The sequence below is a fragment of the Dermacentor silvarum genome, chromosome 4, assembly GCF_013339745.2.
Source record: "Dermacentor silvarum isolate Dsil-2018 chromosome 4, BIME_Dsil_1.4, whole genome shotgun sequence".
NCBI lineage: Eukaryota > Metazoa > Arthropoda > Arachnida > Ixodida > Ixodidae > Dermacentor > Dermacentor silvarum.
Window position 1 is genome coordinate 98,818,022 of NC_051157.2, and position 25,754 is coordinate 98,843,775.

The window sequence follows — 25,754 nt, forward strand, 5'->3', positions numbered from 1 at the left end:
ACTAGATGAGGCTTAAGCCACGCGTGTCACACTCAAAGGCGCTCTTGTAGTGTATAAGCGCGTTCGTAACTATGCGCGGCTGCCGGAACTATTTTCCGCCACCGGTGGGCGCTGGTGTACCGAACTGATTCATGGGGACACCGAACTGATTCATGTTCATTCATGTTTGTATCACATGAACGCGAGTGCCTTTGTGATGGATTGTGACTGCATTCGGGCCCCTCAGCTATCACCCACCGTTGACCGGTATATATATAGTTCAAAAAGGGCCAGTCACGATGCGGTCGGATTATCGCTGTTCAATTGCTCAACACTGTATGCCTCACATGTAACAAGTGCAATGGTCACCCGCTGCGTGAGCCTGACCACTGCAGGTTACTGGCTCTAGAATGCGATAGACTGACGTTAATCGTCTCACTTTAATACCTTAAAGACGGGATACTACACAGGGAGTAAATCTTGGGCATTGAGTCCCCAGTAATGCGTTAGCGGCAGCTGTTCACGTACTTTTCCGGGTGGCTCATAAGTGCAACACGTTACCTCTTATTCCGCGTTATTGACCAAATGAAGAAGAACCAACACAATCTGAGCGTAGATGTTCAGTCTCAGCTAGGGTGAGGAGGATTACCGTCCCTCTTTCTGCAACCAATGATGTCAACAAACTTGGTAATACTAACGACGTTACTTCTTTTACAGTGAAGGTACGTGCACACTAGCGGTAAAAGAGCGCGCGGCATGTCGCAGGTGGCGGAAAGCGCGCCGCGAGAACAGGCCAACGGGAACATTATCGCGTCGCGACGTGAATGGGCCTCGTAGCTATGCTTTGCGGCATGCCGCTCGCCGCCGATGAGACAAATAAGTAGCGGCCAACTCATTCAGCTGGGCAAACGGCGGGGGGAACTACTACTCTCTCACAGCATCGCTGAACACAGCTGCAGTGTTTCCAACTGAAAGCGAGCCTATCACGTGCTAGCCGCGGTGGCAAAGATGCCCGCAATGTGGCCATGCCAATGTTAATCAACAGTAATTAACAGTGGTCCAAAAATTTGTCACAGTTTCACCCGAAAGGCGAAGCACCAATTGTGATAGCAAATTAGTAGAGAGCTATACGGAGTAAGGATAGTAGTTTTATCAGCTGTATAAACTTGGACATGCAGCAGCACCAGCAACGCGCAGAGCTGTTGTCCATGCCGTCGGCGTTTTGCCCGTGTTCGCAGCGAACGCGCGCGGCGTTTTTCTATAAATACGTATTTGGTGCCGCAGCTAAACGTCGCCTCCCGTCCCTCCCTCCCGTGCCCCCACATGCACCTTTCGCGCGACGGAAAAAGTTGCGTTTGCTCTCTATATATGGAAAGGAGGAAAGAGACGCTTAATTCTGCAGCACTTCAGGGAGCACGGCGCAGAACGCGCGTTTGCTCTCCGACGTGCGTTCGCTCCCCGTGAAAGCGCGCGTCCCTCGCGCCCTTTTACTCGCACAACTCTTCTAGTACACTGCAACTCGCGCATACAGCGTCCGGAGCGCGGCGACGATTTCATCGCCGTTGACGTCATACGGAACCTCACGGCGACGGCGACGCCGACGGCAGAAATCTGCTTTGGAGTGTCCATTTAATTGCTATCGCAATAAAAGGACAGAAGGGCAATTAGGTATCCCTACGAGGATGAATGCGAAAGCATTGCCACGACCTGGTTCGCGTACTTGCGCGGACGTCCGAAGGAGCCGGGCGCAGCTACTAATTGAGAAGTCGAAGGTTCGTTCATCGGAGCCCACGACAGAACTCACCGAAATCACCGCACCGACTGGCAGCGCCCCGGCGCGGTCTGTCTCTGTGACCACGTGACTTTTTGTACCATCTCCGGCCACGCCGCCAGATTTTCCGCTTCATGAGCCATATAATGCTTTCGTATTAAAAGTGATCGAAGCAGTTGCTGCCCCGAAGAAGACGAGTTCACCTGTCTGAACATTGGCTCCAGCGACGTTCCTTGTTCGACTGCTGATCCATCCATCTCCATCTTTTGTTGGTCATCTGGGCTTGATTCGTTTGTTTATTCACAGTACCTTACAGGTTCCTTATAGGAGCATAGTTTAAGGGGGCCTTTAAATGGTTAATTAAATCTTATATTTACTGTTCTTTTGTGTTCTCAGCCTCTTGTATTATTTTTCTCTTCATCTAATCTCAAACACCTTATATGAAGCAGCAAGCCCTGCATATGGCAAAGCTGACACATTCAGTTTTCATTAAACTCCCCCTTTCTCTTTCTTAAGCCTCCATGTTGATGTTAACCTCTCTCTCGTTAGGGTCGTTGTGACACTTACTACTACTGGTGTAACCGACAAACTTAACTAAAGTGACAAGGTAAGATCCGGTAAAGTAGAAAACACATTTGGAATAAAAGATAGCGAGCCCACTTATGAGAGTGGAAGTGTTGCGGCCCTTAGAGAAGAAGAAAAAAGAAAATGCATACCTTTTTCTTAAGGGCGAAGCAATGAATGCGATAGCAACACAGCAATGTCATACGAAGTAAGGTGAGCGGCTTTGGTAGCAATATGAATTGTAGTAAACATGAGCTGATTAAGTAAGCAGGTGTGCTGCGGCGTAAGTAGACCGACATGAAGAGAGACTCGATGACCACGAGAAGGCGCGTGTGAAACGGTGGTGTTGATGAGAAGCGCTTCCCGTGGGCAGCGCGTGCGAAGGGACACACCTGTAGCGCTGCACTGCCGATCCGGGCAGCATTGCATGTGTAGCGTGCGTTGGAAAATGTGGCCCGACTATTACTAACTGAATGAACAAGCGTGGTGTGAGCGCGCAAACAAACACGAATAGATCACACTGAATGACTGCAGACGACGACTGTCAAAACGCTGGCAGCAAGCATACGCCGCAGCGGGCGAAGGTACGTGTGGTCTATCGCTTCAACGGAAACTGAGCGGCGAATGCACGGCGCATAAAGGTCAGAGCCGTGTGGAGATAAGAGACTGTGCGGGCGAGCGAGCGACGAGCGCGGTTGTTGGCAGAGCAGAAGTGCCCCCCCCCCCCCCCCCCGCGCTCCCTCCGGCGCTGGCTTCCCGCTTCCTTGCTAGCGCGTGGGTGATTGAGTGCGTTCGCTCTCCGTGATAGCGCGCGTCCCCGCACGCTTCCGCTCGGGCATACGGCGCGCGGCGAAGATTGTATCTATAGGGAACCTCACGGCGACGACGACGGCGACGGCGACGGCAGAAATCCGGTTGAAGTGTTCATATAATTGCTATCGCAATAATAAAAAGGTCATTTGCAAACAGCCATCGCATTCGTCCCCATAATTACAGAAATATAACAGTCGTATAATTGTACATGTCAAGCTAACGGTGTAGACTACAAATAAAGTAAAAATGTACCTTAAATAACACCATGTTAGAGCAACTTGCTGTAGCACCAGCACCGTTCAATTTCGCCTAGCACGCTTCAAGCCTGCCCCTATAGGATTGTACTTGACTGAACTACAAGGTAAAAGACAACACGACGACAAGTATTTTCTTTTATCCTGATACCTTAATTTCTTTACTGTTATGAAATGACCTCGAATCCCACGAGTATCCAGGATGAGTGGACACTGACGACAGTCCCAAACGGTCCTCCGGGTGTGAGCGATGAGCGTGCCATGTGACAGTCCGTTCAGTCAAGTCGGCAGATCGTTCCGATCTTTAATGGTGGCGTTAATTGGCTTGGGCGGCATGATGATGTCTCAAATGTGTTGTAACCATACAAGTCTACTGTATGTGTGTATGTGTGATGAGAGTACGAGATCAGCGTCTTCTACAGGCACTTATCCTCACTTGCAAAAGCACGTTTACTTAGCATTTGCACAGGTTCGTGAAAACTGTTGTTTGAAGCCTCTTGTGCATAACATATGCTTTCGAGATGTGTGTGATCACTCCAAATTCCAAACGCGACATAAAGATACATTGTTGTTTGCATTAATGCCGTGTCATCTTGATTGGGGGCTCCTCTGAGCCATATATTTAATCGCGCAGTGGAAACAGACTCAAAGGTGTGCGCAGAAGTCTCGGAGGAAACAGCCGTCATTCGTTGAATGTGTGCTAGATGGCACCATAACACCGCATGCACCGCAGCAAGCACTGATGCTTCACTAAAGCGCGTTGTAGATACGCGCGCATTCATATTGCGTATGACTCGTCAATACACTGGCGGATCCAACAAGGAGGAACCGCCCGCTACCCCGAGACATGCCGACTGACAGTATTGAGCATGTCGTGACAAAACAGTCCAAGGGTGGATCCACTGTTATTGACATCACGCACTGTTAGCTAAAACACTCGCAGAACGTTTTTGTGCATTTGTGTTTGCGCGTTGCCTTGTTACAATCTGTAGGTGAACATTAGGGGACTTCTGATAAATAGGCCGGGTTTTAATATACGCAGAGCATATAGCGTTCGGCATTGTTAGTGAGCCTTCTAGTAGGACAGTAACAAAGCAAGAGGACAGGCACAACCGTTTTGTTCGACATGTACGCAGGCATTCGTTAAGCAGCCGTGTTAAAGTGCTAATTTCCGGCTTTTGTTCATCTTTCTCATTCGTTCCTCACTCAAAGCCACAGAGCAACAATTCAGCGCTTTTCAACATTGATGTCACGCTGAGTTAAAAAAAATGTGTAATTTGAATTCGTCTAAACCCGACAGCTAGGTGTCGCCAAACATTAAAAAAGTGTAGCCGGACCTGTTACGTCCTCACTCAGTGTGACACGAAACGGCCCCAAAGAAAATTATTTTTACAGAACCTCACTTATTCCAGCTTTTCAATTTTTGAATTGCAACACTTGAGTGGCATAGCGGAGGCCCGATCAAACACGCCGTCAAAGGGACAAAGCAGCAAAAGCATTGGCCGGTACTCAATAATTTAGTTTGCTAATTTTTCCTCGACATAATTTACACGTGTTTAAGTGCGGTAAAACAATTTGTAAATAAAGTGGCGCCACCTTGTAGAGCTCGAGTGACGCGAGGCCCGCGACAAGCGACGCGGTGGTGGCGATTGCCGGGGTGATTTTGCCCGCGATGAGCTTGCTCTTGAGCCTGTCGGCCGGCTCAATACTGTAGTTGGCAGCGCGTAGCTTCGAAGCCGCCACGATGAAGTCCACGTGAAAGTTGGCGTCGTCATCTGTTTCGAACTCCAGTGCCTTGACCGACACGTAATCGAGATCTTCCGGACTGGGCAGTTCCTCCATTAGTTTTGCCAGAAGTTCCTCGTCTGAGGAAATGTGTAAAAAAGTGAGCGAAAATAAACTTTATTGAAAATGATAGCTCAATGGTCTAAGCAGTGGTGAGTGTCAATGGTGGGCATCGTAAAATAAACAAAGAAATATAAAAAAACACATATAAAAAAACTACACGTTCATAATCTGCCGGTCAAGCCAGCCTCGCGTGCAAACTCCCACAAAGAGTTTATAGTTGAATTGGCGTCGGCCAAAAGAAAAGGAATAAAGACGCTGGTGAAGATTCGTTTTCAGGGCGTCAGTTATCTGTGTTTTTGTAGATGCGTGCATTATTCGTGAGCGGCCAACTTTAGTCAAGTGCGAAGACAAAGGCTCTCTGTGCTACTGAGTGATCTCCCTATCTAACAAGAGACATGCACAGACTTTAGTGATATGCTGTAGATGTTAGTATGGCTGATTTCCCGGAGTGCTACTTCATGTACTCGTTGACAATCATGATCTACAAAGTGATTACATAAATACACAAACAACACACACTGTCATTGGACACTCAATAAAAATATTGGCAAAGCTTCGTTAAGGCCTGTGGACCTCAAGAAACACCAGCAGCGCTTTGGTGGTGCGTAACGGGCAGGTGGTGTTTTTTCCATGGGTTGTGGATGAGCTGCAGCTCTAAGCTCGAGTATTGCTGCGAGCGTAGCGCCCCCTTCAAACACGGTCTCCTCAAAAATAGCGGCAGCAGTCACACCCAACATGTTGCCAGAACGTAGGAGCGTCACGCTTCTTGGAAGTGCACAATATGTGGACATCCGCACAAGACTGGATACCTTGAGTGGGAGTACTGCTCCGCGAGCGTAAATTTTATTCAGACTTTGTCAGTCCAATAATGCTGACGGTTTTAGGATTACATTCCTGTATTCCGTGTGGATGCATTCTGTATGGGCACCAGGCGCTGGCCAGGTTGCGTTGCGGCTGTTTCATCTTCCTACAGGATCTGCCGACGCCAGCCGCTTGAGATACGACTGTTAGCGACGAAGACGAGACGACTTTCTGAGCAGCAACAGACGCGCGACTGTTTGATGCCTTGCTTTAACTCTATGCTTGCTCGAATCCGATAAACAAAATTGAAAGGCATTTAGGTATCACACTCTTTTCACCCTACCACTGCGTAACACTACAGACACGTATAAAAAGGCAATTTTAATTTGCCTACATGCTGTAATTTATACGAAAAATTATTATTTGAATTTCACGGGACAAAAATTTGGAATCTTCTGCCTCTAGAAGTTAAAGTAGCACGAAACATTCAATATAGTGAGAAAATATTTTATTCGCAATATCAAGATGTCTGAACAGTCCTTTTTACTTGCGGTCGTCACTGATTCTACTTGTTTTACCTGTTATATGTTGTAATGATGTATATTTTTTGCCATATTTTATTATTTGCATCATATATAATAGCACTGTTAACCTGTTCGGCGTATTCTTCACTTGACCGACCCATAGCCAATGTACGCTATCGGTTCAGATAGTTTGTAACCATCTGGTGTGATTTATAAGTAAATGAAATGAATGAATGAATGAATGAATGAATGAATGAATGAATGAATGAATGAATGAATGAATGAATGAATGAATGAATGAATGAATCCCTAAGTGGATTAATGCGAAATAATTGCGGCGGACTCGTTCGCGTACTCGCGCGGACGTCCAAAGGAGCCGGGCGCAGCTGCTGACAGAGAAGTCGAAGGTTTCATCCATCGGAGCGCACGACAGAACCCACCGAAATCACAGCACTATAGAGTTCATGTATATGTGTAGAGCGGTGCGGTGTACAGTCATGTAGAGTGTATGCCCTAAATAACTGCCATGTACATTATGATGGTATTATCACTTGGCTGTAACGGCGCGCAGGCAAGCCGAGACGGAATAAACTGGCAGCAGTTTATTGGGTGAACGTGCCTCTAAACAAAGAACTAGGTGGCACCATTGCCACGAGTGGGGTCGGTGGTTGTCGAATCGAATGACGGCCGCTTGCGTCTTGTTTCTTGTCTATATATGGGTTTAGCCTTGCACCGTAAGCATATTTTGGGGGAAGTGGTAGTTGAGGGAGCCGAGGTAAAATCGATCCTCTGCACTATTTGCACTATTTAGGTGCGCTGCAGCAGTGTCGTAAGAGATACCACGACCAAAACCGCCGCTGCTATTCGTCCTACATTCTCGAATTATACACTCGTGTGCAGCTAAATTGTCTTCGGCCGTCAGCTGCATCAAATTGTTCGTATGCCGCTCCTAATTTATGCGAGTTAGCTTTAGACGGAGAGATAAATACACGCGTAGCAGTTGGTTTGAGGTAAATGCGTACCATAGTTTTGTGGGACAGCGGGCTGCGGTGGTTTCGCTTCGTTTCCGGCAACTTGCACGTCTTCCTGTTGCGGATCGAGTGCCGGTACGTCGACATCTTCGAGCATATCAGCGATCTCTTCGCGGTCGGTACAGTGCGGAATGCCAAACATTTTGCCCGAAGGTTCGCCGCAGCCACGATGTAGTCCATGTGCAGCGTCTACGACGGGACGGGAAAGCACGGGCTCAGACACGCGATGCGAATCAATCAATCAATCAATCAATCAATCAATCAATCAATCAATCAATCAATCAATCAATCAATCAATCAATCAAATCTTATCGTTCTGCAAAAGGTTTCGCACATGGTTGAAAATACAGGAGGTTTCATAGCTCAAGGTGGCAAGGGGAGCTCCTATATTGACGGCACAAGACAAAATTGAAGCGAAGCACGATGTACGCTACTTAAACGAAGCGGTGAACAAAGTTGGAAGGTAATCTAAGACATCAGATGTGCGATAAAAAAAAAAAGCTGAAGCTTACTTGACCAATGGTACATTCGACGGCTCACTTTCGAGTGCTCTTGTGGTACGCTTGACATCCGGCCTGTCGAAATGGAGCACTCAGGACCGGGATGTCTAACCGAACCTTAACGCGAACCGTCAACCGTATCTGAACCGATATTCTTAGAAGTGCCTGAACGCGAACCAAACCTGAATTGAAAAAAAAATATATTAACGGTCACCGGTTGGCACAAAACTGTATAAGCGTGTATAGGGTGTTCAATATCATCATCATCATCATCATCATCATCATCATCATCATCATCATCATCATCATCATCATCATCATCATCATATATTTTATGTCCACTGTAGGACGAAGGCCTCTCCCTGCCATCTCCAATTACCCCTATCTTGCGCTAGCGTATTCCAACTTGCGCCTGCAAATTTCCTAACTTCATCATCCCATCTGGTTTTCCGCCGACCTCGACTGCGCTTCCCTTCTCTTGGTATCCATTCTGTAACCCTAATGGTCCACCGGTTATCCATCCTACGCATTACATGGCCTGCCCAGCTCCATTTCTTTCCGCTTAATGTCAACTAGAATATCGGCTATCCCCGTTTGTTCTCTGATCCACACCGCTCTCTTCCTGTCTCTTAACGTTAGGCCTAACATTTTTCGTTCCATCGCTCTTTGTGCGGTCCTTAACTTCTCGAGCTTCTTCGTTAAGCTCCAAGTTTCTGTCCCATATGTTAGCACCGGTAGAATGCAATGATTGCACACTTTTCTTTTCAACGACAGTGGTAATCTGCCAGTCAGGATTTGGCAATGCCTGCTGTATGCACTCCAACCCAATTTTATTCTTCTGTGAATTTCCTTCTCGTGATCAGGGTCCCCTGTGAGTAATTGACTTAGATAAACGTACTCCTTTACAGACTCTAGAGGCTGACTGGCGATCCTGAATTCTTGTTCCATTGCCAGTCTATTGAACATTATCTTGTCTTCATATATATATATATATATATATATATATATATATATATATATATAGCACATATATGTGCTCAATAGATGAGCGATCCTTCGAAATATTTACTTCTTCAGTCGGCACACCCCGCTAGCGGGTCGTTACGACTCATGGGTTGCGTTGTGTGCGAGAGTGGGGTTATACCTAGGCCGAGACACTTGCGCTTCTGAGCTCGGCCATGACAGTTCTGTCCCACGGCTCAAAGCGTTTCAGGGTCTCCGCAGAATCACCGTTTCTGTTGAAGCTCCAGATTCAGTCAAGGTCAGCTTTCTACTATCACCGCTACTGGATAAACCGTAAAACGCACACGCTGGGATACACGGAGAGCAAGAATGACAGGAAAAATAGAATGACAGCAAGATGGGAAAATGGGCAAACCAACGAGTTCATCAGGACGACTTCTTGTAGACCATAACACTGTGGTCGCTAATATAGAATGCCGTCACGGTCTCAGCGCGTAGAAACAACGGCACCTGACAGCAGGAGAATTGTGCTTTTTGTTGTGTGCCATGGATCAACGTGTGTTTGGCACTTTCAAGCAGGTTACAACGTCCTTCGATTTTTTAAAACATTGCCGGGGCACAATGTGAGTGATTTGGACTTGTTTGTCATTTTTTTGTCCACGCTTAGTCAGAGCAGAACTCTGCGCCGTGTGCAGTTGAGTTAGCAAGAACGTCGCGGTATTTAGCACAGACTGCCCTTATTCATCATTCAGAAACATCGATGTCTTCACTTGCTTTTATTAAAATGAAAGCAGAAAACTGAGCGAGATGGCAATTGCCAGCTTCTTTCACTGCAACAGACTAAATGTTTGGAGTTGTAATTTATGTATTACAGTGTGAATGTGTGCTCTCCCCGACAAAGAAAAACGTACAAGAAGCCTACAAAGAAACAAAAAGAACAAAAGAAGAATCCAGAATGAAACCTCGCGGTCACTGTTGGCGTTGTCGGCATCTCAACGCGTGGATCTGCGCTGCATCCTCAAGACCAACCCTTATAGTTTCATTCGAATACTGCAAAGGACAACAACAATTAGTGCAGTCTACACGAAAAAAGACGGATGCAAATGGAGATTTGTCTTAATTATTCTGGTTTGCAGGACCACAGCTGTTGCGCAGACGATCGAGTTCCTAAGAAAACACACGGAGGAGGTCACTTATGCAGAATAATCACTAGCCACTGAGTAAGCATGTCTCGTCTTAGGCAGCCTATGAATTCGCTGTCTCGATATAGACAAAGCAATTAATTATTTGGCCTATCTCAACATGTTTGGATTCCTTCAAAACGGTGCGCGGTGCCGTAGTATTACATGTATCTCTTTCAACGAGCACTGCACTCTACTAAATTCATCTGGGACGTGCCCTTCCTCAATTTCATTACGTTTACTATTATCGTGTGCCAGATGTGAGCGTATTGTATCACATCCGGTGTACACGTATCATATATTGTAAACAAGCCCTTTGTTGCCGAGCCGACTCCACAAAACTTTTCATTTCACTTTTTTTTCTTAGAAATTGTGAGTATTCGATATTCGATTCGATATTGGACGGTCTTTTTTCTCGAATACTTGTACTCGATTCGATTAGAAAATTGCCCTAATCGAACGCCCTTAGAGATAGAGAGGGAGAGCGAGAGATAAATGTGGTGGAAGAGGCAGGGAGGTTAACCGGAAGAGCTTTTGGTTTGATACTCTGCACTGGGGGAAGGGGAAAAGACACCCCTAATAAATTTATACTCTGGCCATGGGCCAGAGAGCCCCTTACCTTCACCTCCTGACAAATCTTGCGCATGCACCATGCGGACAAGTCAATATCACTGTGCAGCGTGTCGCCATTATAGGACACGATAAACTTTTCTGTGCCGAACTGTGCCAACACTGGCTCAGTGTTGCGACCCGGTTCGCGAACCGCTATAAAATGTTAGGTCTCCGAACCGGAACTGGACCGGAACGAGATCGGAGCGCGCCTGAACCAAAACCCGGACTGAAGCGCTATATTTTAACACGAAAGTGTTTCATGCCGGGGTCCACCAAGACTTCACTGACGTATTTCCGTCACGGAAATACGTCACACGAACATACACGAACATAATACAAAGAAAGAAACCAGAAGAAAAAGTTCCACAAACATGCAAAATTTGGAAATCGAACCCACGACCTCTCGGTCCGCGACGATAGATCGCCGAGCGTTTAACCCATTGCGCCACACACGCATTTGCAGAGAGCTACACAGACGCGCCTTATATATCTAACACTCCTCCGTGTACCCGCGCTCTTGCTCGGGGCGGTGCCACCGCCTACGAGCAGAAAAGAGAAGTACTGCATTATGACACTAACGCGCACCGACAGTATAGTGCCTAGAATATACTTACTAGTGTGCCGACCGCCGGGAGTTTCCAATGGGAGACGCTGGCACTGCCGGTGATGCCTTCCGCCGGAGGCCCCCAGACGGCGACACTGTTTGGGACCGTGCTAACCGAGCGGCGCATCACGCGTCGCTTGCGCATCACGCGTCGCTTGCGCTTCGGGTGCACTTCGGATGCGCGTTCGTAAGCGCAGTCGGTTGCGGCGCGTTGTTGCTTTCGAGCAAGTAGCGTGTGGTGCCTCCGCACGTCATTGCTGGGGTTCTTTTCTGTGCGCATGGTTCGTACTTGTGTTTGTTCACGGACGGAACCGACATGTCGTCGCAGAAAACGAGGCGTAAACACAGCACCTGTTTTGTCCCATATTGTACAACTGGATACCGCTCAAATAACGAGCAAGTCTCATTATTCAGCGCGCCTGCTGACTGGCCAGAACGTTTTGCCGAGTGGGAGAAGAATATAAGAGTGCAGATCGAAGGCTAACTCTGGCGGCTGTCGCTTGTGAGAAACACTTTAATAATTGCTACATTGAGCGCTCGTTCAAAATTAGTTGACGGTGTGTCGCCTATGAAAATGTGCCCTGTTTAATTACCTTCATTTATGGTAATTAATTTAATTTATGGTAATTAGATACAACTTGGTGTGAATTTAGCATTTGTGGACATGTCTCGCATATAATAGTTTACTGTGGAAAAAAGTTACACTTCTTCGGAAACCACGTATTTATTTATTGGTATTTTTCGCAGAAACACCCCGTATCGTGTAGCGTTATAATGATAACTGTGCATACGATCGTTTGTAAGTGCAACAAAATCATATTCTTTCGATTACGCTTTGCACCTCAACCAACGTTCCGCAGAACGAAACGGGCTGGGACAGTCCATTGGCGTCTGTCGCACACGCGCGCGTTGGCTAGAGACGCCGCTCGGCATAGCACGGTCCGTACGGCCATCGCCGTCTGGTGGCCGCCGGCGGAAGGCATCATTCTCCGTGCCACCGGAAAGCCCGCGGTCGGCACACTAGTAAGTATATTCTAGGCACTATACCGACAGTGAACGCTTCGGTGGTCTCAGCACTACGACGCCTCGATGCCAGCATACGAAGGGACGCTGGCATCAAGAAGCACTACCAACGCCACCTAGGTGGCGTTCACCGTACTCAGCACAGTGGAGCGTGGCCTCCGCAATTAGCTCTGAAAATGTTTCTGAAGTTGATCGCGGAGGCTGCAATTACGACGCGCTGTACGCGCTGATTTGACTCGGTGACGATTCAGTTACGTGCTTTGTCTTGCGCGTTGTATTAGTGTGTCAGTTACGTGCTTCGTCTTTCGCGTTGTGCTAGCGTGTGCAGCGTAGTGCAGCTTCCATATGCACGACGGTTGCTCATGGTCATCGACGTTGGTAGTCGTGATGGAGGAGACGTGCCACCAGGCGTCAGCGTGGGTGCATCAACGCCTAAGGGCGCTTTAGCCACAAAACACCAATAAACATTATATATCAATGTGCAATAAACATTACACTACTTCTGTGAAGACACGTTTCACTTTCGTGTTCTATACCGATTCCTATATAAGAGGGATCAACCACATTTTTTTTCAGTTCGACACTCTGCTCGAGACACATTTGTCTAGTTCATTCAGAACTGCACGTACCAAGCTGCTCCTTGAAGGACTCTGCACTTTCGAGTTGGGAAACACGACCGGTTCTGGTCACATGGTTGCTGCAACTACTGTTGTTGGCATGACGCCTATCGCAGTCATCTTTGCTATAGAGCATAGCGTTTTGGACACAAAATGCTAGCATTTTTTGTCCACCATGCTTGTTCATAACAGAAGCAGCGCTGACCTGCTTCCGCGTTCCGGCATTCGATTGCTCTAATGAGTGGCCGAACTTTCGGCCAGGGAACTTCCTAATGTTTCCGCTCACGAGCGGGTTCCGCATTGCTGTAGTCGAAGTGCGAGCACAAACAGTAGAACGCACTATAAATAAAACGCACGTTAAAGCTATTGCTTTATAAAACTCTAATACATCCGAAACTATAATAAGCATCGACACTTTAGTATCTATATCGTGACTGTCTAAATACATCTGTTGAACTAGTTCAGAATAATTCTGTTCATTTCATTTTATCTAACAACGATCGGGCTGTGAGCGTAAGTGCCATAAAAACTATCGTCACATTGCCATTATATTAAGTTACTGCCTCAAGGTATCCAGATTAAAGCTGTTTCATCACCTTGCAAGTACTGCGAAAGAATCTCTTGCTCGGCCCATATATATGTATAGGTTTCACATCGAAATGATCATCGTCACACGGTAGGGAGTATATATTTCAACACGAAAACTCGCTGAGCGTCTCTTCTTCCTCGCACATCACAAGAATAAAAACACCTTCCTGCGGGCATAGTTTCAATAAACGATAACCATGCCTTTAACCAAGTATTAGCTAACATTGTACTTGCAGCCAAGCTTTCTGTTTATATTTTAACCTACTGCCCATTTCATTGTTTCTTGTTGGTTCTTCTTAACCAATCTCCTCTGTAATGCTTTTGTCCTTGCTAGTATAATAAATAAATAAATAAATAATAAATAATAAATAAATAAATAAATAAATAAATAAATAAATAAATAAATAATAAATAAATAATAATTAAATAAATAAATAAATAAATAAATAAATAAATAAATAAATAAATAAATAAATAAATGCGGCGCCCACTAGCGTTTAAGCTGACGTTATTGCCATGATCAACGTTTAGTGATACAGCGGCGATTTCGTGTTACGTCGTCAGCCTACGCGAAGAACTGAGGGCCGCCGGCAAAACGTCTCCACACATTGCTTTCGATGCTTACCTCGTCGGGGTCAAACTCAATCGGGTGGGGACAGTGTTTGGGGCCAGACCAGAATGGGGCGCCCGAAGCTGTGATCTGCGAGTAGGCAAATAGTGCCAGAACTGAACATTCTCGCCACCATTAACCAGTGAAGCCAATGTTCTCACGTGATCTTCGGGATAGACGCGGAGCAGCTGTCGTATCTGGTCGCTGTACTGCTCCTGGAAGCGTAGCCTGGCGAACGTGACGCAGTCTTCGAAATTAGTCGCCTGCTCGTCCACCAGAATCTTCTTGATTCCCTCCAGCAGGGCCACCTGTAATTGGAGCGCGGAGGCGAAGCTTCACGTGAATACCTGCCGAGGAGAAGTATATAGCCACAGCGATTGGCTGAAACGCCGCCGGCGACGCTCGACGCCACGATGTCCTAAAAGCAACCGCTGTGAGAGTATGCCGTGCCGCCTAACGCCTAGCCTAGCCTAACCTAACCTAACCTAACCTAACGCCTGGGAACGTAATCCGTCGCGGGCACCAAGCACAAAATAGCGGTGCGCTGCTACGGTGTGTCAGCAGAGCGTCGCCGGCGATGTTTCAGCCAGTCGCGTTCTTCCGCGGTTGCTAGGTGCTGTGCCTGCCTTCTAGATTTTCAACATACGCTTCCGGCATGGCATTGCGTGCACTGCGTGTTTCGAAGAGCGACGACGTCTTTTAATCGGAAGCTTTTATGGGAACCTCGAATATAAAAACATGCCCTGCTTTTGATTAACAGTGCCTTCTGAAAGCGAATCAGCTATAAAGAGAGCTCTGTGACTTGTGAGCGCAATTTTAGGCGACGGCTTAGGCGAAGTGCGGCCACAACACTTTGCGCACGTCTGTGTGTTGACGACGGTCAGAACAATGGGTATGTAGAAAGAGCTTTTTACTTCGTTTTTTTTTTTTTTTTTGCGTGGAGTAAATATCAAGAAAGCAAGGGGTCAGGACTGGCAGTGCATCTTACAGATTAGCTGGTTAGGCTTTTTAACCTATCCAGTTAAACTATACAGTAACTGTACTTGATAAGAAAATTGATAAACAGGTTGTTGACAGATGACAGGCCGCAATATTTCGCCACAATAGGCCCTTCATCAGATACCAAGCTTCAGACTGCGGGTAATTATCATGCAGAATGCGCAACCGCTCGCCTTTTACTTTATGAGTCTATAACAATAACATAAATCATTGTCTTAATCGCGAACGTGCTCGACTCTCATCTAACTATGCAACGCGAAGCACATCGTAAAAACACCGAAATCCATTGGAAAGAACCAAGTAATAGCTATGTCTGATGTTTTTTTTTTCCCCAAACGAACCGCGCATTAATTGACATTTGCTGCGCCTCGCCATGCTACGGCATCCATCACCGACATTAATATATTATTCCCCTGTACGCCTCTTCGAGGTGGGCGCATGCTAAATGACCCAATTACGTATTCATGCCGAGTGAATGACGACTTCTACAGACTGTCACCAATCTCAAGCTCGTTTAATACTAGACACCGAGAAGATGATGTTTAAACTTCACATGAACATCTTCAACGCCACTGCATTAATGATCAGCCGCAAATAATAATGCATGAAAGAATGGTAGAATAGAGAGACCCGCCGGGGTGGCTCAGTTAGCTAAGGCGTTGCGCTGCTCAGTACGAGGTCGCGGAATCGAATATCGGCCGCGGCTGCCGCATTTAGATGGAGGCGAAAGGTAAAAACGCCCGTGTGCTGGCGTTGCAGTGCACGTTATAGAACCCCAGGTGGTCAAAATTAATCCGGAGCCCTCCACTATGGCGTGCCTCATAATCAGAACTGGTTTTGGCACGTAAAACCCCAAAAAGAAGATGGTAGAATATATAGAGAAAAAATAAAACAAAGCACTACACTACAATACAAGATTACAAGGGTCAGTCAGCGACACTTGCATTATAGGAGCATAAAGTTTCTACTTATTCGACTACGCTATGTATCAAGGAACTTTAGATAGTGAGAGAATAAACTGGACTCCGTCCAGGAGTCCAGCTGCCTAGTCACCCCTTATCGCTCGGTCCACCACTTCGAGGTGAACCGTCGAGTCGGAGCTCTACAGCGCTGCCTCTCATTACCGTGTGATGGGGTGTGTTATGGGTGTGACCTCTGGTGCGCTTACGCGTTTCCATACCACGAACTTTAGACACCTTATGCCCTGAGTGTGGCTTAAGTCTATTCTAAAGCACAAAAATGATGGTTTACTGATGACACACACTTGCATAAACTATCATTTGCATTGCTATTGTAAAAAAGCCGGCAGATCCCACGTCCTGTGGGAATCGATGTTATGCGAAGCAGTGTGCGGGGAGCCTACCAAGTTAAAAGAAACGACCATGAGAGCACCACAACGTAGGCGGCTGTTTCATGATCTACATGACACGCATGTCATGGCATTCATGTCATGACTCCTCAGGAGTCCCTTTAGCTATGCCGAAGGAACCCTAAGGCGAAAGTCATGCTCATGACTATGACTTCGACAATCAACCTTTAGCCTTTTTACTTCACTTAGTACAACATCCGAACCATTGATTTTTGAGTGTTCATGTTTTTTTGCCAAGTCATTGTAATTTTTGCTGAGTCATGGTCATGAATGTGACTTCTACCACCATCCTTTAGTGTTTCCTTCACTTAGTGCCCACGTCCTAACCAATTTCAGTTGTTTTTGAGTGTTAATTTTTTTTGCTGAGTCATTGTAATTTTAGGCGGCTGTTTCAGGACCTACATGACACGCATGTCGTGACATTCATGTCATGATCTATCATTTGTGTCCATCATACAATCTTGTCATACTATGCCAATTTTTGTACCTACCAAGTTAACGAATCGACCTTCATAGCAGCAAGACGTAGGCGGTTGTTTCATGAACTACATGACACGCATGTCATGACATTCATGTCATGACCTATCATTTATGTTTATCATACACTCTTGTCATACTATGACAGCTTTGGTGCATAATTAAGTTAACGAAACGACTATGAGAGCACCAATACGTAGGCGGCTGTTTCATGACCTACATGACACGCATCTCATGATATTCATGTCATGACCTATCCTTTATGTTCGTCATACACTCTTGTCATACTATGCCAATTTTGGTACATACCAAGTTAGCGAAGCGACCATGAGATCATCAAGACGTAGGTGGCTGTTTCATGACCTACATGGCACACATTACATGATGTTCATGTTATGACCTATCATTTATGTTCGTCGTGCACTCTTGTCATACTATGACAATTGTGGTACATACCAAGTTAACAAAACGACCCTGAGAGCACTAAGACGTAGTCGGCTAGATAGATAGCGTCAAAGTGGCAAATGTTCGCCAAGAAATACTTCGCATTTAATACAAGAACAGATGAAAAGAGGGCTAATATTATTGCTATAGGCTCCGTTAAAACATTCTTCAAGCATGCTGCAACTATCCTATATACGACCGCGTGTCGCCGCATATCCATAATATTATTTTTAGCTTTTTTTAAATATACAAGACCAGGAGCTATGCAGAAAATGAAAGGGTCTGAAGGCGAGCTCGTTGGTATGCATTCATGGTGTAGAAAAACAGCGCTAAAAACACGGACACAAGGAAGAACACAGGACGAACGCTGACTGCCAACGGTTGCTTTATTGTGCGTGCACAAATATGTAGCTCGAAATGGAAGGGTGAAAGGGAGACAAAAAAAGAGGGGGTGGGGGGAGTGGTTTAGATGCCAGTCGCGCTTGGGTCTGAAGGTAAAACTAACAATCATATAATGATTAGTCAAATAGATATCTGTATTCCTTGTCGGTGAGAACGAGTGACGGTGAGAAAGAGTGACAAAGTAGGTCTTCCGGGTAGCCGCTTGCTCTCAGGCGCTGGATTTGGCTGTTGTAGTTTCGTTGAATTTCCTGGTGGCAGGAGTGATAGAGGGCATTTTTGAGGGCTCCAAGTGCAATGACACGCTTGACAATTCTCGAGTGACCCGACGTGTAGGGAAGTAGGTGCTTCTTGGAGCGAGGGGATATGCCCAGCAAATGTGGCTGGGGCTCAGGTGGAGCACCAGGTCGAGAAAGCGGATTATGCCTTCTACCGGCAGTTCCTTAGTGAAGGTGAGGCCTTGGAAAATGGACTGGAATGCACTGAAAATTTGATCTACTTGGACAGGGGCTTCTTCAGGTTGAAAAACGAATGTGCGCTAGTTGGCCTGAACAAGCACACGTTCACGTTTTCTTTCTTTCTTCTTTTTTCGTCTTTTTTTTTTTTGTTCGCGTGTTGCTCACTAACTTAAAATTGTGATGACTCGTGCTTTACAGTCCAGACGGCTGCTGCATCGCTAAATCTCTATCATCAGCTGCGGCACAACTGTTTTGTTACACATGGCTTAAGAGACGCCGCTAAGAAACGTAAGGTAAGTCAGAGCCTTTAACACTAAAAAATTACCTTTTGGGTGAATTGCAGGGTTTTCAGCGTCCTCGGCAGAAAATCAGGATCTCTGAAACGGTTAGCGAACGAAGTATTCAGCGACCCCGTGCTTTCTTTCAGGCAACAGCTTCTATTGAGGCATAACATTTCGAGAGCTCAGAGAAAACTTCGACAAATATTCAAACATTATACCACAAGAATACGAGGGCCAAACCGCCAAAAGGTAGCAGTTTCGCCAAAAGGCGAAGCAGTGATTGCGATAGCAAAGTATTGGAAAACTACACGAAGTAAGGTTCGTAGGTTTATCAGCAGGCAAACATGAACATATATCACTCGATGATCGCGAACACTCGCTGTCACACCGCTGGCGTGATGGAGAGCCCAAACAGATGAGGGCGAACGTCTATGTACTTGGACTTTATACGGAATCCTCACTGGGAATGCGGCGACGACTGCGAAAATTCGCCTGGAGTGTCCTTATAATTGATATCGCACTAAAAAGGGACTGTTTTCGAAGGCAGTTTGCCGCACTATTTCGTCCACGACATAAAGCAGAATTTATGTTTACATGAAAAGACCTGTGTAAAATTAAGATTCGCTGCAAAGGAAGCTTGCTGGCGGGTAAGGAATAGTGTATTGACGCACTATATATAAAAAAACTTCCAACCGAAACATTGACAGTATCATTTTGAGCAAGCATTGCATAAGATTTGTAAGCGTAAACAAAGACTTATTTCGTAGTTAAAATATTGTCACGTTGTCGTGACAGCGTCGAATAGGACACTGTCAGAACCGTGACTTCACAACGTTAACTTTTTATTGGGCGAACAACCTGTGCCCACAAAAGCAAGTAACACTAGGCCTCTTCGATTATCCGTTCCTGACAGGCCCGAGGCGGTGTTTTCAGCCGGTGAGCGTAGCGTATGCAGAGTTTCGGACAGTCCGGGACTGTCAGGGACGAATGATCGAAGAGGCCCACTCAAGCACAACGAAGGCGGCGAGCACACTCGTCGAAAATCAGATACGTAGGCTACTTATACATGCCCCATTGAACCTTCCAACGTAATCTCTGGTGTTCACGAAAGTTCTAGAATGTACATCAGCATTCGCGTCGTGCACAGAATTTGATTACACAAGGGTCGGCGACAACATAGGCAACAGATAGAACCATCTATAACATTCGAGAAACCTCCATTACAGAAAGGCGCATCTTGCGCTCAGCAGATAACCTTTAGCATTTGCTAGCCGGTGAAATGCGATCACCGGATAAAGATAAACAAGCATGCGGGTCAATATATAAAGAATTATAAAAGCCAGCAACTTGATAAAAAAATGTCGCAGTTTCGCCCGAAAGGCGAATCATCAATTGCGATAGCAAATTAGCAGAGAGCTATTCGGAGTAGGGATAGTAGTTTTATCGGTTGCATAAAGTTGGACACATTCACTTACTAACTGAATTAACAAGCGTGGTGTCAGCGCGCACAAGCACACATGAATAGATCACACTCGATGACCGCAGACAACCACTGTCAAAACGCTGGCAGCAAGCGCAGCCGCCGCAGCGAGCGAAGGTTCGTGCGGTCTATCGCTTCAACGGAAACTGAGCGGCCGAATGCACAGCGCATACAAAGGTCAGAGCCGTGTGGAGATCGCTTGCAAGATACGGCGCGCGCGACAACACCGGCAGCCCGTACCGGCGCAAACATAAAGAACCAAGTGCAAAGCGCAAAGTACATGAACGCATTTGTTGGCAGAGTAGAAGCCGCCCGCCCTCCTCCCTCCCGCGCTGCCTTCCCGCTTTGCTCCTTTCGCGTGGAAGATTGCGTCGCCAGTTGCCCTTGTGCCCATTTGCAAGATACGTATTTGGTGCCGCAGCAAAGCGTGCCCTCCCTCCCCTCTTTCTCCCTCCCTCCCATACCACCACGGCGTTTCGCGCCACGGAAGTCGCGTTTGATTTCCGCCGTGCGTTCGCTCTCCGTGATAGCGCGCGTCCCACGCGCGCTTTCACTCGCACATACGGCATGCGACGACGATTTTATCGCCCTTGGACTTTATACGGAACCTCACGGCCACGGCGACGGCAGAAATCCGGTTGAAGTGTCCCTATAATTGCTATCTCAATAAAATGCAGGATGGGTGGAGAAGAGTAAAGAGATCGTGGAACTCAGGCGGCTGCAGCGTATGGTGCGGCCGCGCGAGCCCTATCTTGAAAGAGATCTGCGATGTGGACAAAGTCTAGGCGTCAAGGCGCACCAAGAGCCGATAGCTTCGTGTGCGCTGTAGCACCCATATACGCTTGCGCGTCACCCGCGTTCACGAAGTGAAACGTCACTAACTTTTTTTCGAAACCTTTTAACACTTATCCAAGCTGTTAGTCCACCAGTGGAGAGAAGACGCTCACACCAGCCGCAAAGTGTCTGTACATGTCTTCTGTGCTAGTACGGGAATACCTGCAGCTATATTTACTTTCCTCTGAGCGCTGTTTCGCAAGGGTAAGAGACAGGCTCCGACTGCAGGCATCGCGGCGTTGTACTCACGTTAAATACTGGACAGCATTCGCGGCACTCTGCTTGAACAGGCCGTCAAATTCTTGACGTGCCCACTGTAAAGAAAAAAAAAAAAGATACTTCTTTGTCTTGCAGAGGGCACGGTATGCCAGGCGAAGGCAAGAACCTGTTAACAAAGACATTAGCTCTAGTCTGCACAGAATTAACTGCACAACTTAAAAAAGAAGTTAACGTAGCTTGCACTAGTGGCGCAACGCTAAAGAAACAGCGGAGATGATCGGCCACATATTTCGGGTTGGGTTAAGCACTACCAAGTCATCCCCAGCATTTGCCGAAATTTATTGATTATTGATCAATTATCGATAAGCTCTTGATTGGCTATCGATTGGCTACCGCAAGGTATTGGTCACGTATTTGGGCTAGGCTAAGCACTACCAAGTCATACCATATCCTTGAGCTTAAACACCTATCTAGTTCACAGGGGTATGTGCCATTGCGCTTGGACCCTTTTTGCAGTACCGCCAGGATCGGCCCACATTTGCCGTTCGCCCGGTACGGACTGACGGTCCTGCTTAAACAGCTCCACCGTTAAAAATTGCCTGTGACAGATAGCACAATTTCAATAATTAAACTGGAATGTTCGAAGAGGCGGACATCACGTGGACCAAAAACTGAATTGATTATCTGACTAATTACCAAAGTTTAGTAAATAAAAATGTATGAATTACTTTACGGCAGATTGTTTTTTTTAGGAATTGTAGCGCGAATTTCCAAGTAATATCCACAGGGAACAAATTCCGAGGATGATGCCCGTTTATAAAAGTCCGCTGAGAAACCTGCGATAAAAATGCATTCGTTCAACTTACCTTTTTTAACTAACCACCATTTTAGCACTGAAACACAAGAATAACTGTAATGCTAATGCATCTCTTTGTAGACTGGTAATATCTCGAAACTGGTATCATTCTGAGAATTTGATACAAGTGAAAAGGGGTTAGGAAGCCCACTGGCCACAATTCATAAATGCGATGTTTGCCGTAAAGTATTTACTTAGAAACCTAAATAACGAAATATCGTTCTTTATTCGATTATGCATTTCGATGGACTACAACTTTTCTATCGGCCACAGACATTTTTTTAAAAACAATATATACAATAAAAAATTGCGAACACTCGGCATATTTTAAACTTCCTCTTCTTTAATGGAAGCCACTTGTAATAATAATTATTGTTAAAAAAGTGCATGCTGCAAAAAGATAAAAAGAAAACCTACGGCGCATGTAGCAGAGAGCTGACGGTCCGCACAGAGGAATGGACAGGAGACAATATGTAAATAACGAGACAGACCTGCAGGATGTGCTCGATGTTGTTGGGAAAGTGCCTGATGGTGCAAATGGGCGTCGGCTTCTCGGGCGGGTTCCGTGAGGACGATGAGGACTCGGTCATGTGCGGCACCACCACCTGCACGCTTCCCTTGGTGCCCGTGGTGGCGGACTCGATCAGCGGCTTCCCGTAGAGCACGCAGCGCTCGTCCATGTAGCGACCTGCACGTTATAACATGGTCGCCCACACGAGAGCGTTGGCGCGGGATAGCCGATACTTATCGGAGTGAAACAGTGCCAAAGAACGGGACAAAGCGAGAACACAAGCAGCGCTCTGTCGTTTGTATTCTTGCATTCTCCCGTTCTTTCACGATATGTTTCTCAGACATGATCCCATGCAAACTAGCTTATCAACAACATCATTGCTTCTTAACGCTGCATCGATACCTATCGAAATGTGCAACATTCTCCCAATTTGCGGTAGCACCGTCGCAAGGTTTTTAAATTTGCACTTTACTTGTGCTCGATAAGACCCGAGCCTTAGAGTCGCTCCGTAACCTTACGGAATATAGGTACACATGGAACATAATTTCAACCCTCCTCCAATGTGCACGTACGGCTGAAAAAAAAAAAAAGATGTTTCACATCCGCCGCCATAGCCGCGAATAGCACTGGGTAACACTCCCAAGGCTAGATCTAGAACACAAACGAATACTCAATAAAGTGTCGGGAATGACGGCCGCCCTGGTATCTCAATTGGCAGAACACAACACACACAGTGCGAAAGTTGGGGGTTCGACTCCCGCCTCCGCCAGGTTTTCTTGTCGTCTGCTTTAATTTCCATTTTCTCTTGACTCCATTTCAAGTAAAAGGTACGCTTAACGTCTCCTATGCTTACCCTGCTTCCATTGTCAGCTAGTTTATGCAGTTGCAACTCACGCATACTAAAGAACTTTGGACATTACCCCTGTGGCCATCTGTCGAACTTCACCGCAGTGCACCAGCGTAACTCAATGGGCAGCATTTTTTTTAAAGTGATACTTCAAAAGGCCACCCGAATTTCAACAGCTTTCAGTTAGCGACGTGAAGAGTGTGTTACGCCTGTCTAATAAGATGCGTAATTATGGCACATATTCGTAACTTTCCTGCTGCCTTACAGCAGTGCATCATAAATACTGACCAAAACACTTATACATAACGGAGCAAAGACGTTACGACCAAGTGCCGTACATACCTATGTTAATAATGGGGCGTACCCTAGCTGACGCTGAAAACTGAAAGTTGTTGAAATTCGGGCGGCCTTCTGAAATATAATTTTTTGAAGATGCTGCTCATTCAGTTAGGTCATGGAGTTCGACAGATGGGGCAACGTCCCACATTTCTGGACATCCTGCGTGTGAACGACTAGGAGGCCGGCACTTACGCGCGTCGACGTTGTCCACCGCGATGGCTACGCCGTCCAAATATTCGAAGAAGTCGTCGTTGTAAATGCGCTCCGTGCCCGGACCCACTCTATCCACGCGGACGTGGATGTTGATTTCGGGGTTCATTTCGACCAGGGTTTGTGCGGCCATGATGGACTTCATGGCCTGCGCGCGTAAGGCCGAAAGAAGAGAGAAAATGTCAGAAACAAACCAGAGACCGTCTGTTCCACAACGTAGGGCTTAGAATCGACAGAAGCGTCACGTCCATTAAAACCGTTACTAGCTAGAATGAAAAGATGGAAAACACCATCGTTGAAGTCACACAAGTACCCCCCCCCCCCCCCCCCACACACACACACACACGCACACTCGTCTTATAGAGTCCAACATGAGTATGTCTATGCCAACGGTCTTGAATTCAATAGTTAAGAACACCTCCGTGCTTAACTTAAATGTATATTTGGCCAGTACTTCTAGAAACGTTGAGTAATAGGTTATTAGGCCCAATAGAATGATACAATTGGCATTTTTTATGATATTTCAATATCCTTTATACGGGCTTCCTGAGTTCGCAGAACCAACACCATCCAGACAATACAAGGCACGGCGTCTCTGAAGAATATTTTGAGGTTTGCGTGTGATGGATCTCAAGCAATACAAGCGTACGCTATGCGTACTCCAGAGTCATGACATTGCTGCGCCTAAAGGCATGCAATAGCGCGTCAACAACTCATAGTATCATTAGCAGGTTTGTTTGACCGATGAAAGGAGAGAAACATTGACCGAATGATAACAGAAAATGAAAAACGAGAGCGCGTCATTGGTCTAATGATGATGATGATAAAATGTATTTATTGTAGGATGGCTCGAAGGCCTATTATATGCGGAATAGGAAGGGGAGAGCGGAGGAGAAATTAGAGCTGTCCTAGAAGCTGCGTGTCCTTGGCGAAACCCAAGAGCGAGTCCAGAATGGCCGCTAATCCAGTTGCCGGCCTAATCCACTCCTCGTAGGACGACACTTGCATCGCCCTCAGGTGGTGGTCCCGCTGCTTAGCGTAGCGCTGGCATTCCCTAAACAAATGGGCTGCGGATGGTCGCGTGGCCACGCCGCAGTCAGGGCACCTGTGCGGCTCCTGGGCTGCTTCTTCGTCCTCAGAAGCTGTCGAGGGGCCAGGTTCCTGCGACGGAAGGGAGTCAGGAGAAGGGAAAGGAGGGCGTCTCTCCCTGCGTGGCCAGTATACTGCCGCCATCGCTCCAGCACGTCCGGTGTGAGGACGAAGCCAGAACGGAGCCTATGCAGCAGCACCTGCCCCGACCTGGGAAGAACCACGGGAAGTGGGTTTGCGTCTGGCGGGACACTCGCACTGAGTTCCCTCTTGCGTCGGTTGGCTGCTACTCTCAGATCTCTGCCTGGGTCATACGGTGGTCCTTTTTGTCGTGCTAGTTGTGTTGGTGCTGAGGGTCTCTGAAGGGTCCCGGGAGACGACGCGGTTGGAAAGAAGGGCGCGCGCCGCCTCATGGGCTCTCTCATTTCCCTCGATGCCTCGGTGACGAGGGATCTAATGAAGTGTTTCAGTGACCCCGGAGAACCCCGCACGCCTGAAGGCCTGCTTGACTAGGAGTACTTCTGATGAGGCTGTGTGGTGAGACTTACAAGCATGCAGCGCATATTGGGAGTCTGTGTATATATCGATGTGTTTTGCATGCGTGTTGCTGGAGACCTGGTCTATCGCCCAGCCTATCAATCGGAGTTCAAGTTCCGTTA

The 25,754-nt window shown here is 46.8% G+C and overlaps 2 protein-coding genes across 2 annotated transcripts in view; one reads left to right on the forward strand and one right to left on the reverse strand.

The window, feature by feature from the left end:
• LOC119450432 (sialin-like) overlaps positions 1-25,754 on the forward strand; it is a 233,203-nt gene that overhangs the window by 144,246 nt on the left and 63,203 nt on the right. The gene's annotated exons all lie outside the window — the stretch shown is intronic.
• Positions 4,609-25,754, reverse strand: part of LOC119450435 (ubiquitin-like modifier-activating enzyme 1) — a 46,693-nt gene continuing 25,547 nt past the window's right edge. The window contains 10 exon segments of the mRNA XM_049666499.1: positions 4,609-4,635; positions 4,978-5,246; positions 7,577-7,726; positions 7,729-7,774; positions 14,299-14,373; positions 14,445-14,591; positions 18,755-18,806; positions 21,274-21,338; positions 22,591-22,787; positions 23,989-24,154. Coding sequence (XP_049522456.1) covers positions 4,609-4,635; positions 4,978-5,246; positions 7,577-7,726; positions 7,729-7,774; positions 14,299-14,373; positions 14,445-14,591; positions 18,755-18,806; positions 21,274-21,338; positions 22,591-22,787; positions 23,989-24,154 — 1,194 coding nt within the window.